Source organism: Manis pentadactyla, chromosome X, assembly GCF_030020395.1.
Source record: "Manis pentadactyla isolate mManPen7 chromosome X, mManPen7.hap1, whole genome shotgun sequence".
Taxonomy (NCBI): domain Eukaryota; kingdom Metazoa; phylum Chordata; class Mammalia; order Pholidota; family Manidae; genus Manis; species Manis pentadactyla.
The window spans coordinates 63,014,816-63,031,629 of NC_080038.1; the positions used below are offsets into that span (position 1 = coordinate 63,014,816).

The 16,814-nt window shown below is 35.8% G+C and overlaps 1 protein-coding gene across 1 annotated transcript in view; it reads right to left on the reverse strand.

The window, feature by feature from the left end:
- The window catches only part of TEX11 (testis expressed 11), a 382,668-nt gene that overhangs the window by 136,648 nt on the left and 229,206 nt on the right, over positions 1 to 16,814 (reverse strand). The window contains exons 16-18 of the mRNA XM_036898307.2: positions 15,704 to 15,806; positions 10,757 to 10,881; positions 182 to 267 (exon numbers count right to left, since the gene is read on the reverse strand). Coding sequence (XP_036754202.2) covers positions 182 to 267; positions 10,757 to 10,881; positions 15,704 to 15,806 — 314 coding nt within the window. The remainder of the gene's footprint in view (positions 1 to 181; positions 268 to 10,756; positions 10,882 to 15,703; positions 15,807 to 16,814) is intronic.

Genomic DNA, 16,814 nt, shown 5'->3' on the forward strand with positions numbered 1-16,814 from the left:
GTTGTACACCTTCACCTTACATGATGCCATTTGTCGGTTATATTTCAATGAAGCTGGAAAAAATTTCAGAACTGTTATTGACTCAGCCTCATCCCATCAACCCTAGTTTTGCAAAATTTACAGACCAAGATTAAGATGAACAGAGGAAATCCTTTCACATCCACAGAACGTGGATACTTACTTTAAAGCTGCAAGAGTTGCTTGTGTGTCTTCTGAGTATTGAGCAAAACATTCCAAAGCTTTTTCTGCCACAGTTTGTTGTTCATTCTAAAAGGGATAAATATAATATGTTAAGTTATATCTCAAAGGGATACTAATGAACACAAAATGTTATCTGTATTCCTGTCCATTAAGGACAAGAAAAAATTCTGAACTTGCTCATTTTGTATTCTCTAAAGAGTTACTGCAAGGTGGCAGAATCAAAAAACAACTAATTGGCAAAAACAGAACACATTCATATTGGCCCCAGAAACGCCCTTCTTCCTATCCACTAACACTCTTAGCCTTGTCAGCACTGCCTTGAATCCATTAGAACTAATCTTATTATGCTCTATCGCTGTTTATTAGTAGTAAACAAAAGACCCCAGACTCAGGTCACTCTCATTTCCAGCACCCTAATCCACATAAGGCTCTGTCAATTCCTTCTTTTGTCTTTTCATTTCTCCCCAACTCCTCCAACACTTCCACTATGCTGTCTGATATTCAGTCCATTACCAGCAAAATCTCCTCTATGAGCAACTTCTTCCCTGAAAGTTCCTTCCAAATTCTTTCTCTAAGTGAAATCCAGGATTCACCAAGGGTACTTCTTCCAATGAAGCCCCCTCAAGTGGTGGCTGCTTTTCTCTCATCTCTCTTTTGTTGTTCATTGTATTTTAAAATTATTCTCCCTTCTTCCTCACTAAAATTCCCAGCTTTGAATTTCCTATCATCAGACTATACCACTCACTATCCCTCATTGTAGCAGTGATCTGAGAGTGGAGCCATTTCTTCTCATTTCTTGATGACTTACTTACTGCTTGACAGTTAATTTCTCCAAAGACTACTTCTGTCTCAATTTTTGGCATCTTCAATATATAGATAGATGATCCTCTGAATAACCTTGTCTCTTATTTCCTTGAATTCCACTCTACCAATTACCTTAGCCATTCACTAGCACAGTTATTCATTGGACCCTGTCATTACTAATGATTGCATCCCTTCCATACATTCCCTCAGTCAGAGATGGGAAGAGGTGAGTCAAGTGATGCAAGCAAGGTCCTAGCGTGCAAAATTTAAGGAGGTACTCACTCTTGAGGTCACATAAGGACCAACTCTGCAGCTGCATGACCATAAAAGTGAGTGTTTCCTCAGGTATCTCACTCCTTCACCCTAGTCCTCTATCCTGCTCTGTTTCGTGTATCCTCCTTTCTGACCACCATCTCCTACCTATTTCTAACTCACTTCCTCTATTACTACAGCAACCCCTCAATTGAACTAAGACCTCTAATCCACTGATGGTACTAATTTTTCACTGTCCCTCATCCCATTGATGTTCTCCTTTGTACACAGTTGATTGAAGGGCACATGCTTCCAGTTATAAGAGGAATAAGTTCTAGGGATCTAATGTACAGCATTTCTCCTTTTTCTCTCGCACATTAAATTCCACAGGGATTAAAATTATAACTTGTTCCTTGGTTTTCCTGCCCTTCTTTTGTTTCATTGTTTTTATCTTGCAAAACCACAAGCATGGCTAAATCCAACTTTCTCCTGACTTTTGTGCCTGCATCCATGTTGTTGAAAGTGGCTAGATACAAAAAACCCATCCAACTCTTTCTGTAATTTTAAAACTTCATCAAACGGGTCTTAATACTGTTGGGCAAGTGTATCACACTACACTTGTCATTCACTTTCAAGCTTTTCAGGATGATTAGTTTACACCTTATTCTCTCTTCTCAATTTCCCAACACCACCTCCCCCATTCCCACTCTCAGGTGATGAGCTTGTTTCCTACTTCACTGAGAAAATAGAAGGGGCCGTAAGAGAACTTCTGCATATTTCCACTACCACATCTACTTACACACCAGGAACCACCACACCACATACTCTGCTTTCTTAACTGCTATCATTGATGAACTATCCATGTTATTTCCCAAAGTCAATCCCTAAATTTACACACTTGTGTCCATCACCTCTTGCCTGTTTCAGGACATTGCTCTAACAAGTCTCCTTTTCCTTTCACACTGTTAACTTTTTGCTCTTACTGGGTCACACCTGTCAGCACAGAAAAATTTTCACTGGTCCATCTCAAACAAACTTCTTGTTCCTACTACACTCAGAGTAAGTCAAAGTCTTTCCACTGGCCTGTAAGGATCTACATAATCCAGACTCTCCATGATCTTTTGGCTTTATCTCACTAATCTCACCCTTTATTCACTTTTCTCTAGCCATGCTGGCTTCCTTGCTGTTCCTGATACCTACCTTAAGGCCTCTGTACAGGCTGTTATTTCTGCCTGGAATATTCTTCTGCTTCAGTGCCCCCTTAAACATCTACAGGGCTAACTCTGCCACCAATTTCAAGTTTTTGCACAAATGTTATCTTCTCGATGAGACTGATCCTCACCACCCTATTTAATATAATAACTTTAGGGGAGGATTAAAGATGGCAGCATGAGGGGTAAGACAGAGGCTTCATCCTAAAACCACATATAATATGAAAATATAATTAATACAACTAATCCTGAAAGAACAACAGGAAAGAGGACTGCGCCAGACTGCATACACCTGGAGAAAAGAGCAGACCTCATGGAACAGGGAAACATACCAAAGCTGTGGCCCCATGGGACCCAAGCCCTTCCCCCATCCCAGCTCACTGGCAGGAGGAAGAGGAACAGAGTAGGGAGGGAATGGAGGCCTGGGACTGCTGAATACCTAACTCCAGAGATCTGCTCTGGGAGGACGAACCTACATTTGATGGTGCTTTCATGATACTGTTGTGATTAGGGGATTGGAAAGCTAAGACAGGCAGAATTCCTGGAGAGACTGATATTCCAGCCAATTGTGGAAAGCAGGGATCCATATCTGGCTGTTCTGGGACAAAAGAAAGGAGGGCAGTCTTAGAGACTTCCTAACAGCAAGAGGGCCGGCTAAAGGGGCAAGGATTTCACAGAGCTTACTGCACAGGTGAAAGGACAGTTAGACAAAATTGTCCAGATGCACTCTGCCCAGCAGGTTGGGAGCTTTCACGATTTTCAGGTGCTCCAGCTCCCTAGCTGGCTACACAGCTCCAAGGACCCCCTCTGTGATAAGCAGCCTACTGTGCCTAACTCCTGGCCAGCCCCACCTGGCTCTCAAACCGGCAAATCCTACCCTGGCATTAGGCCAGATAGAGGGAAGACCTCTCTACAGCAACTAAAAACAAAAAGCACAGAGGCTTATATCTGTGTGCTCAGGCCACTGCTTCTGGCAGCGGAGACAGGCATAGCAGCAAGGAAGCAGGAAACAACTCTTTCCTCCCCCAGGCACCAATACCACTCCCCTGCAATCCCGAACATTACTTCAGGGGCTGAGCAGCTCCAGAAAGTAGGGCTTCTGGACCCTAGAGGGGACCATAGACAGATATAAAATGCCAAAGGAACCTGGTTCAGAGTAAAATTATTAATACAACTCCTGAGAAAGATGACATCAACCTCATGAATCTTCCTGAAGGGGAGTTCAAAATAAAAATCATTAACATGGTCATGGAGGTATGGAAATATATTCAAGAACTCAGGAATAAATTCCAGTTGGAGATCCAATCATTGAAGAGCAAAAACAAGGGTATTAAAAGCAGATTACATACAGTGGAGGAGAAGATAAATTAAATAGAAATTAGAGAAGAGGAATACAAAGAAGCTGAGGCACAGAGAGAAAAAACAATCGCTAAGAATGAAAGAATATTGAGAGAACTGTGTGACCAATCCAAATGGAACAACATTTGCATTATAGGCATACCAGTAGAAGAAAAGAGATAAAAAGGGATAGAAAGTGTCTTTGAGGAGGTAATTGTGGAAAACTTCTAAAATCTGGGGAAGGAGATAGTCTCTCAGGCCATGGAGATCCACAGATCTCCTAACACAAGGGACCCAAGGAAGACAACACTAAGACATATAGTAATTAAAATGGCAAAGACCAAGGATAAGGACAGACTACTAAAAGCAGCCAGAGAGAGAAATAAGACCACACACAAAGGAAAGCCCAGATACCTCTCAGCAGAAACCTTACAGGCCAGAAGGGAGTGGCATAATGTACTTAATGCAATGAATCAGAAGGGCCTCAAACAAAGATTAGTTTATCTGGAAACATTATCATTTAAATTGGAAGGAGGGACTAAACAATTCCCAGATAAGCAAAAGCTGAGACAATTTACCTACCATAAGCCATCTGTACAGTGTATTTTGGAGGGAATGCTATAGATGGAACTGTTCCAAAGGTTTAATAGCTGTCACCAGAGTTAATAAAAACACAGAAAAGAAAGTAGAACAGCTAATTACTAAGCAAATGCAAAATTAAATCAACTATCCCCAAAGTCAATCAACGGATAGACAAAGAGTACAGAATATGATACCTAATATATAAAGAATGGAGGAGGAAGAAAAAGGTGGAGAAAAAAAAGAAAGTTTACATTGTGTTTGTAATTGAACATTAAGTGAGTTAAGTTAGACTCTTAAATAGTAAGGAAGTTACCCTTGAATCTTTGGTAACCACGAATCTAAAGCCTGTTATGGCAATAAGTACATACCTATTGATAATCACCCTATATGTAAATGGACTTAATGTACCACTCAAAAGACGTAGAGTCACTGAATGGATAAAGAAACAAGACACATCTATATGCTGTGTAGAAGAGACACACTTTAAACCCAAAGACATACACAGACTGAAAGTGAAGGAATGGAAAAAGATATTTCATGAAACTAATGGGGAGAAAAAAGCAGGAGTTACAGTACTTGTATCAGACAAAATGGACTTCAAAACAAAGAAAGTCACAAGAGACAAAGAAGGACATTGCATAATGATAAAAGGGTCAATCCAACAAGAAGATATAACTGTTATAAATATCTATGGGCCCAACACAGGAACACATACATATGTGAAAGAAATACTAACAGAATTTAAAGGGGAAATAGAAAGCAATGCATACATTCTAAGAGACATCAAAACTCCACTCACTCTGACGGACATATCAACCAGACAGAAAATAAGTAAGGACACAGAGGCACTGAACAACACATTAGAAGAGATGGACCTAACAGACATCTACAGAACACTACGCCCCAAAGCAGCAGAATACACATTCTTCTCAAGTGCACATGGAACATTTTCAAGAATAGATCATATACTAGGCCACAAAAAGAGCCTCAGTAAATTTAAAAAGATTGGAATTGTACCAACCAGTTTCTCAGACCACAAAGGCATGAAACCGGAAATAAATTATGCAAAGAAAATGAAAAATCCCACAAACACATGGTGGCTTCACAACATGCTCCTAAATAACCAGTGGATCAATGACCAAATAAAAACAGAGATCAAGCAATATATGGAGACAAATGACAACAATAGTTCAACACCACAAAATCTGTGGGATGCAGCAAAGCCCATGCTGAGAGGAAAGTATATTGCAATACAGGCCTACCTCAGGAATGAATAACAATCCCATATGAGCAGTCTAACAATTAATGAAACTAGAAAAAGAAGAACAAATGAGGCCCAAAGTCAGAAGGAGGGACATAATATAGATCAGAGAAGATGTAAATAAAATCAAGAAGAATAAAACAACAGAATCAATGAAAGCAAGAGGTGGTTCTTTGAGAAAATAGACAAAATAGATAAACCCTTAGGCAGAATTTTCAAGAAAAAAAGAGAGTCTACACACATAAACAGAATCAGAAATGAGAAAGGTAAAATCACTATGGACACCACAGAAATAAAAAGAATTATTAGAGAATACTATGAAAAATTATATGGCAACAAACTGGATAACCTAGAGGAAATGGATTACTTTCTAGAAAAATACAAGCTTCCAAGGCTGACCAAGGAAGAATCAGAAAATATGAACAGACCAATTACTAGCAACGAAATTGAACTGGTAATCAAAAATCTACTTAAGAGCAAAATTTCTGGTCCAGATGGTTTCACCGCTGAATTTTACCAAACATTTAGTGAAGACATAATACCCATCCTCCTAAAAGTTTTCCCAAAGCACAGAAGAAGAGGGAAAACTTCCAAACTCATTCTATGAGGCCAGCATCACTCTAATACCAAAACCAGGCAAAGATAACACAAAAAAAGAAAATTACAAACCAATATCCCTGATGAACATAGATGCAAAAATACTCAACAAAATATTAGCAAACAGAATTCATAAATACATAAAAAAGATCATCCATCATGATCAAGTAGGATTTATTCCGGGGATGCAAGGATGGTACAACATTCGAATATCCATCAACATCATCCACCACATCAATAAAAAGAAGGACAAAAACCACATGATCACCTCCATAGATGCTGAAAAAGCATTCAACAAAATGCAACATCTATTCATGATAAAAACTCTCAACAAAATGGATACAGAGGGCAAGTACCTCAACATAATAAAGGCCATATATGACAAACCCACAGCCAACATTATACTTAACAGCGAGAAGCTGAAAGCTTTTACTTAAAGATTGGGAACAAGACAAGGATGCCCACTCTCCCTCCTTCTATTCAAGATACTACTGGTGGTCCTAGCCATGGCAATCAGAAAACACAAAGAAATAAAAGGCATCCAGATTGGTAAGGAAGAAGTTAAACTGTCCCTGTTTGCAGAAGACATGACATTGTACATAAAAGACCATAAGAATCCACTCCAAAACTACTAGATCTAATATCTGAATTCAGCAAAGTTGCAGGATGCAATATTATACACAGAAATCTGTGGCATTCCTATACACTAATGATGAACTAGCAGAGAGAGAAATCAGGAAAACAATTCGATTCACAATTGCATCAAAAAGAATAAAGTACCTAAGCAAATGCACTTTTAATTTCACTCGAGAAATTAAAGAAGATACCAATAAATGGAAACACATCCTGTGCTCATGGATAGGAATAATTAATATTGGTAAAATGGCCATCCTGCCGAAAACAATCTACACATTCAATGCAATTCTTATCAAAATACCAATAGCATTCTTCAACGAACTAGAGAAAATCATTCTAAAATTCATATGGAACCCGAAAAGAAGCTGAATAGCCAAAGCAATACTGAGAAGGAAGAATAAAGAGGGGGGATTAGGCTCCCCAACATCAAGCTCTACTACAAAGCCACAGTAATCAAGACAATTTGGTACTGGCACAAGAACAGAACAGTAGAGAAATGCAACAGACTAGAGAGCCCTGATATAAACTCAACCATATATGGTCAATTAATATATGATAAAGGAGCCATGGACATACAATGGTGAAATGACCGTCTCTTCAACAGCTGTTGTTGGCAAAACTGGACAGCTACATGCAAGAAAATGAAACTGGATCATTGACCCCATACATAAAAGTAAACTCAAAATGGATCAAAGACCTGAATGTAAGTCATGAAACCATAAAACTCCTAGAACACAACATAGGCAAATATCTCCTGAATATAAGCATGAGCATCATCTTCCTGAACATATTTTCTTGGGCAAGGGAAAAAGCAAAAATGAGCTCATGGGACTACATCAAACTTAAAAGTTTCTGTATGGCAAAGGACACCATCAACAGAACAAAAAGGCATCCCACAGCATGGGAGAATATATTTGTAAATGACATATCCTACAAGGGGTTAACTTCCAAAATATATAAAGAACTCACATTCCTCATCACCCAAAAAGCAAATAACCCAATTAAAAAATGTGCAGAGGATATGAAGAGATAGTTCTCCAAAGAAGAAATTCAGATAACCAACAGACACATGAAAAGATGCTCCACACCACTAATCATCAGGGAAATGCAAATTAAAACCACAATGAGGTATCACCTCACACCAGTTAGGATGGCAAGAATCAAAAATACTAAGAACAACAAATGTTGGCAAGGATGTGGAGAAAGGGGAACGCTCCTCCACTGTTAGTAGGAATGTAAACGAGTTCAACCATTGTGGAAAGCAATATGGAGATTCCTCAAAAAACTAAAAATAGAAATACCATTTGACCCCGGAATCCCACTCCTTGGAATTTACCCAAAGAATACAAGTTCTCAGATTCAGAAAGACATATACACCCCTATGTTTATCACAGCCCTATTTACAATAGCCAAGAAATGGAAGCAACCTAAGTGTCCATCAGTAGATGAATGGATAAATAAGATGTGGTACATATACACAATGGAATACTATTCAGCTATAAGAAAGAAACGAATCCTACCATTTGCAACAAAATGGATGGAGCTGGAGCACATTATGCTCAGTGAAATAAGCCAGGTGGAGAAAGACAAGTGCCAAATGATTTTACTCATTTCTGAAGTATTGCAATGAAGCAAAACGGAAGGAACAAATAGCAGCAGACTCAGAGACTCCAAAGCGCTTAGTGGTTACCGAAGGGGAGGGTTGTGGGAGGGCAGGTGGGGAGGGAGGGAGAAGGGGATTGAGGGGTATTATGTTTAGTACACATGGTGTGGGGGAACACGCGGAGAACAGTGTAGCACAGAGAAGGCAAATGGTGAGTCTGTGGCATCTTACTACACTGATGGACAGTGAATGGATTTGGGTATGGTTGGGGACTTGATAATATGGGTAAATGTAGTAATAACCACATTGTTTTTCATGTGAAACCTTCATAAAAGTGTATACCAACAATATATTTAAAAAATAAAATAAAATAAAATAACTGTATTATTTTATCCTCACCACACTATTTAAAATTATCCCAGCACATTCCTACTCCTATCCTTTTTATGCTGCCCCATTTTTTTCTATATCACCTATCAACTTCTAACATATTATATAATTTGTTTATTTATTATGCTTACTGTTTATTATATTCTCTTTTCCTGCTTGAAGATAAGAGCTAAGAATATCTATCACTGTTTTCTTTACTCATCCCCAAAGCCTAGAACAGTGCCTGGCATATAGTAAGTGCTCAGTAAGTATTTGCCAAATGAATTATATTCTCACTAGCACTTGAAATGCTTTTTGTACAACAACTGCAGTGATTGAGAACTGGATTCTACACTTGTTGTTTTGTAGGTGCATCTTCAGTTTTCTTGGTTTGGCTCATCTATCCTTCCTTCCATCTTCTACTTTAAACTACTTTAGGTCTTCTTCTTCTGATTCTTTCTCTATTTAAACCATTTTCTTTTCAGAAATACAATTCCACAGTTCTTCCACTGGCTTTATTGTGCTTCCTATATGACATATAAACTTATAAACCTTCCTTTAAAAAGATACTTTCCTTTGGGTTCCCCACTACTGAAATTTTCTCATTTCTTCCTCCTCACTATCCTGTACAAACACATCCTGTGTCTGCATCTGCCAAATATGTTTCAGGAACTCTTCCATGAGTTCCATTACCCTACTCATTAACATCAAATTACATGTCATTCAAAGTGTATTTAGAAACTACTTTGGGCAAGATGTTGGACTAATTGCTGGAAATATGGTCTTCAAGGTTCTCATAAGTCAATTTGGGCAGACAAGCCATATATAGCAATATAAGGCAGTATATACAATAAAGACCAAAAACTAGCATATATGTTAAAAATTAGTGAAATTTAGAGTAGGAAGAGAGCACTGAGGACTGGAAGTGATTTGGGAAGTCTCTATAGTGGAAAGAAACCTTAGGCTAGGCTTTGAAAAGCGTAGCATTTAAATAAGTAAGGACATTCTTTAAAGGATGGGATGGTATAAACAAGATATGGAAAAAGGAATGTGACTGTTCGAGAGACACTGTGTTTGTCTGCAGTGATGGAGGGCTTATGTCTCCATCATTCTAGTAATACAATGGTGGCTTATATTACTATGATGATGATATAGGGGAGTAATATGAGATAAAGTAGAAGAGATGGCTGTGGCCAGATTATGTATACATTAATAAGAACAGAAACACTATACTTGTAGATCGATCTTCATAGATTACAAATCACATTTTCAGTGATCTTCTCAGTTAATTTTCACAATCTTGGTAGTAGTATTTTGCAAATGTTGAAATTAAGATTCAAGGAAATTAAGCACTTAAGTGGCAGAGCCAGTACTTAAGCCAAATCTAATACCCAGTCCACGAGCTCCACAGTTGCTACAATGCTTTTCATAGTGCTATATAGTGCTAAGACCAGAATTTTCCAAGTGAAAAACATGGGTGTAAGTATTTATTACTTTTAACTAAAGTTGTTTAATGCTTATAAACTGAAAATGTCCAGAGAGATTTAAACATTTTTTTTCCAAACTGATGAGAACAGTAAGTTTCCAAATAGATAACTACTTGTTTACATGCTATAGCATTTTGAATCTGGAGTTTCTTTTAAAAATTAATGTTTTGCTATGTTTACTTTGTCTTAGTTTTAAGCACAAATCTGTTACCTTATTTTGTTTAATCTATTATATCATACATTATAAAGAAATGAAAAGAATGAAGCAATTCTGCAACCGAAATAGGTGTGAAAAATATGATGCAGAATGAAAAGTAAAGGAAGGACACTCCTGCGCCTAACTGTGAATGATTCCATTAATTGTCCCTCACAATGGGAAAAAGGTAAAAAATCTCATAGATAATATAGAAATTACCTCTAGAGCAAACTGGGCAGCTAAACTGAGGAGCATGACAGGTGAATCTCTTTCTACAAATAGGCCCTCCTTTCCTGGTTCTTTAGCTGTTAAGAAATCCTCAAAAGCAGTAATTGCCTGAAAAGCTGAAAAACAAGGAAACAATTTCAAAACTGAGATACTTTTATTAAAGATAACAACATGGTTCATTATACCACAATGGAACTCATTTTAAAAGCACTAATACATTTAAAATATGAGTTCATAAACACATCTAAATATCTAAACTGCCAGGGAGGACTTGAATGGCACAGAAATACCCAATTGAGCAATACACCTCTGTGAATTTATCCTGTGCATATATTTGTAAAAGTGAGCAAAGACATATGAATATGCTTATCCAGCAATTTTTGTAGGAGTAAAACATGGAACCAACCTAAATTCCATCAATAGTGGATGGGCTAAATACATTTTCAAACATCCATAAAATGGATTATATTACAGAATGAAGTAAAAAAAGAATGGTGATATTACATTCCACTTGTCTTAAAGATAGACAATAATAAATTAAAGAAGTATACTATAGACCTTAAGTAACAATTAAAATAACAAAATAGTTATAGCTAGTAAGCCAGAAAATGAGATAAATATAATCATGCAAATATTCAATTAATGCAAAAGAAAGCAGAAATAAGAAAAATGGCAACAAAGAATAGATGGGACAAATAGAAGACAAATAACAAGATAGTAAATTTAAACCTAACCATATTAATAATTACATTAAATATAAGTGGTCTAGATGATCTAACTAAAAAGCAGAGATAGACTGGATTAAAGAGAGCAACCTCCAACTACATACTACCTACAAGAAACATGCTTTAAAAATAAAGACAAAATTGATTAAGAGAAAAAGGGTAAGATAATATATAGTATGGCAAAGGTAAATCAAAAGAGAGCTGGAATGGCTATATTAATATCAGACAAAATAGATTTCAAAGTAAATACTATTTCTAGTGATAGAAGGATATTTCATGATGATTAAGGAATCAATTCATTATGAGGACATAATATCCTAATATTTTTGTACCTAATAACAAAATTTCAAAATATAAGAAGCAAAAACTGATAGAATTGCAAGGAGAAATGAACAGATCCACAGGTATAGTCAAAGATTTCAATATCTTCTCAGTAATTTATAGAGTAAGTAAGAAAATCAGCAAGGATATAGTAGACTTTATACTATTAATCAACCTGCCCTGACTGAAATTTATAGAACATGTGACCCAACACCAGAAAAGTATACATTCTTCTCAAGTATACATGGAACATTTACCAATAAAGACAATAGTTTGGGCCATATAACAAGCCTTAACATATTTAAAAGGATTCAAGTCATATAAAGGTATGATCTTTGACTACAATGGAATTAAACTGAAAATTAGTAAAAGGAAGTTCTCTGGAAATCTTCAAATATTTGGAAAATAAATAACATACTTCTAAATAATCCATGGGTTTAAAAAGAAATCAAAAGTCATATTGGAAAGTATTTTGAACTGAATTAAAATGAAAATACAACATATCAAAATTTGTGTATTGTCACTAAGGTACCATTTAACTGTTTATATTAGACCAGAATAAAAGTCCTAAATCAATGACCTCAGTTTTCACCTTTGGAAACTGGAAATAGAGCAAATGAAATCAAAGTAAGCAGGAGAATGGAAATGGTAAAGATTAGAACATAAACAAATGAAATAGAAAACATAGAAAAATAGAAAAAAAATTAATGAGACCAAAAGCTGGTTCTTGGAGATCAATAAAATTGATCAGCTTCTAGACACTCTGACAAGGAGAAAAAGAGAGAAGACACAAACTACAAATATCAGGAATAAGAAAGGTGTTGTTGCTATAGATTTTAAAGATGTTAAAAGGGTAATATAGATGTTATAATGAATGACTTTGGACCAATAATTTCAACAACTTAAGAGGAAACATAAACTTCTTGAAAGACACAAACTAACAAAGCCCAAACATGAAATAATAGATTATCTCAACAGCCCTATGTCTATGAAAGAAATTGAGTTTATAATTTAGAAGCCTTCCCATAAATAAAACTTCAGGCCCAGATGGGTTTACTGGTGAACTCTACAAAATACTTAGGGAAAAAATAATACAACTGGGCAAAACAAACACTCCTAGAAAACTGAAAAGGAGGGTGTATTTCTCAACTCTTCCTATGAAGTCAGCATTACCCTGATAGCAAAACCAAAAGTATTACAAGAAAAGAAAACTACAGGCCAATATCATGCATGGACACAGGTACAAATATTCTTAAATGAACTGTTACCAAATCAAACCTAACATTATTATAAAAAGGAGAATACATCATGACCAAGCAGAGCTTATCCCAGGAATGCATTGTTGTTTTAACAGTTGAAAAATTAATGTTACCAGCCTTAATAACAAACTAAAAAAAAATTGATCATTTAATTGGTGCATAAAAACCATATGACCAAATTCAACACACATGACTGATAAAAACTACCAGGAAACTGGAAATAGAGGGGAACTTCCTCAACCTGATAAAACGTATCTATGAAAACCTACAGTTAACATCATACTTAATGGTTGAACACTGGATGTTTTCCCTCTAAGATCAGGAAAAAACAACTATTTCTGCTCCCAACAATTTTACTCAATATTGTACTAGAAATTCAAACAAATACAATAAGGCAAAGCAATTAAAAATAAACTATGCCAAGACTGAACAGGAAGAAGTAAAACTGTCTTTCTTTGCAAACAACAGGATCGCCTATGTAGAAAATCTGACGGAAGAAAACTACAGTTTATTGGATACAAGATCAATATACAAAAATCATTCATACATACTAGGAATGAGCTATTGGAAAGTGAAGTTTTTTTAAAATGCCATTTAAAAAAGCATAAAATATGGTATACTTAGGGACAAATCTGACAACAGATGCACAAGATCTGCAAAATGAAAGATTTTAGAAAAGATCGCTGAGAGAAATTAAAGACCTAAATAAATGGAGTTATATAACTTGTTCAAGGATTGGAAGATGACAGTTCTTTCCAAACTGATCTATAGATTCAACATAATTCCAGTCAATATATTCAGTTTTGTAGAAATTTAAAAACTTATTCTAAAATTCATAGAGATATACAAAAGCTTAGAATAGCCAAAATAATTTGAAAGAGAACAAAGTTGGAGGATGGACACTACATGATTTCAAATTACATGTATTTATCATAAAACCTTGCGATCCCACTCCTATTTACCCTCAAGAAGTGAAATCTTACCATCACCCAAAATCTGTAAAGAGATTATTATAGCACCTTATTCATAATTAAAACTGGAAACCATCCAAATATTTTTCAACTGGCAAATGGATAAACAAACTATGGTACATGACACTATAAAATATAACTGCAATAAAAAAGAACAAACTATGGAAAGACACAACAGTATGAATAAATTTTTAATGCATTATGCCGAGTGAAAGAAGCCAGGCTCAAAATACTTCATACTTTATGATTTAATTCATAAGGCATTCTTGAAAAGGCAGAACTATAGAGATAGAAATGATATCAGTAGCTTCCAGGAGTAGAAGGGGTGAAAGAGAATGGCAACAAAGGAACCTGAGGTAAGTTTTTGTTCTGTATCTTTATTGTGGTGGTGGTTAAATGACTGTGTGTATTTGTTGAAACTCATAGATTTATTAATATATATAAACCTCATAGAATCATATACTAACAAGAGTAAATTTTATTGTATGTATCTTCAATAAACATGACTTTTAAAAATGGTCACAGGTAACTGGAGAAGACATAAAAAGATTGAGCTGATGATGTGTTTAAAAAGTAAAATAATTTTAATAGAATGTTAAAAAGTTTAATAGAAAATCTATTTTTTTGCCATTCCTGTTGGCAAAACGTTTCACGTTCTTTTATCTTCCACAAAAATATATCAAGTAAAACAAATTTCTAGAATCCTCTAATAAAAACATTAATGATGGACATGACAGCAATATTAACCTTGAACAAGAGCTGGCTCCAATTTACTACTCCTTAATTAATACACAGGTATACTTTATTATCCTGGAACATTTCCTTCTCAGTGCAGAATAAATCACCATTCTTTTTCTTATAAGCTGAATAACAGAATCCATTGCACATAGTAATATTCATAAATAACTGTTTAATTGAATTAGTATAAATTCTTTTTAGATTGATTCAAGCTTCTCAATATCTCAAACTTGTGCCCTTTACAAGGGGCAACCAGTCTGGAGCTCAAACTTCTCCAGAAATTGCTCAGCTACCTTAAAGGCTAATGGGAATAAATAATATCACTGCACAGGCATATCTGTAACCAAGTCAGGATAGAGGTGTTTGCAGAAACACCTGCTAGGAAACTTGCTTAACTTAATGGAAAGGACACAGCACTAATGCGATAAGATTCAGGTGAACAATTCCAACACTGTCAACTTTGTGGAGAGAAACTCCATTTCAAGGCCACATCTCTCACCAAACATGTCCCGAATAAGTGAAAACAATCAAAAGTACCCTAGAGAATTCCATTCTCTAAAGACAATTTTTAATTGATATGGGTTTGCAGTATTATCTCCCCTGGCACCCACAGCTTCTTAAACTAAGTTTTCAATAGGGTCCGTTCAAACGACAAAGTACCAAAAATACACGGTGACAAGATTTTCCCCCCAACTCGTGTCCCACATCTGCCTATCTCCCACTCCCTCAATAAGTAACCTCTGTTCTTTTATTTTATATAAAATAGTTTCTTTTTGCATGGTTGTATCATTTTTACAAAGGAAAGCAAGAATATGCATTCAACTCCATTGTTTTAAAAACAATGTTATTTTCCTATTATGGTCAAAGAGGATTCTTTATTCTTTGTGTTAGCACTCAAATATAACTCATAAATAACATTTATACCTCTGTCAGAGTTGCCTTCTAAGACTGCAATCTGGAATATATAAAATTGAGTGAAAATATTTGCAGGATCATGTAATTCAGCTTCTGACATTGCTTCTTTAGCCTGAAAAAAAGAAGAAAAATATTTGGTCTCCTTATGAAACCTATAAGGAAGACCTTATCTCATATTTTATTAATATTATTAGCATAGTCATAATGGCTGAGGGGTGCACATAATGAAAAGACATGAATCTAAGAAAAAGCTTTAAAGAACTCTTCTCTTAAAATGCTAAAGAAACAGTTTTGCTTCTGAAAATAGGGCACATTATGTATGTCAGATTAACTCTCCCACTGAAAATAACCAAAAATGTTAGATAACATTTTTTTAAATACGAAAGAAATTGACAAGATAGTAAAGGAATTAACAGGCAAAATCTAAGGAAAGGTGAGGTCCCAGAGAAGTAAGCAGAGGATTAAGGCCAGTTTTTTTTTTTCTGGTGGGCATTTGTAAATCTATGCAAATGTTAACTTTAGTTTTAATGGACCTCACTAGGTCAGGGAAACAGACATCAAGGCCTAAGGGATCACACTCTTAGGCTAAAGGCAAACCAGAAGTAAACACACTTCTATCCACATCCCCAGGGGACTGTAAAGAAAGTTACTTTGATTCTGAGAAGAATCCAGCAAAATTGAATGGGGAGAACCAATCCCCAAAGTGAAACACAATCAGACTCTTATGTATTTACAGCCCTAAATTACATGATATGGGAGACCTAAAGATCTCAGGCTCTGAATTGAATTTACATTGATATCAAGCATCTGAAGAAGCAAATGTAAACCCTCTCTGAGGAAAAGCGCCTTCATCTTAGGCTTCAAAATATTTCCATAAATAATTTTTCAAGAATCATGAGTAGTAAAGATTTAAAAAATCAAGTACACTATTAAACAAGGCACCATAAGTAAAAAATCATCAGCAACAACAGATAGAAATAAATTCTGAAGGTACAGATTCCAGAATTATAAAAAAAATTATTAACTGGCTATTAAAATGCCTGTTTTTGAGGTATAAAGAAATAAAAGATATGCCTTGTGTGTGTGTGTGTGCGTGTGCACACGTGTGTTTAGAAGTTGG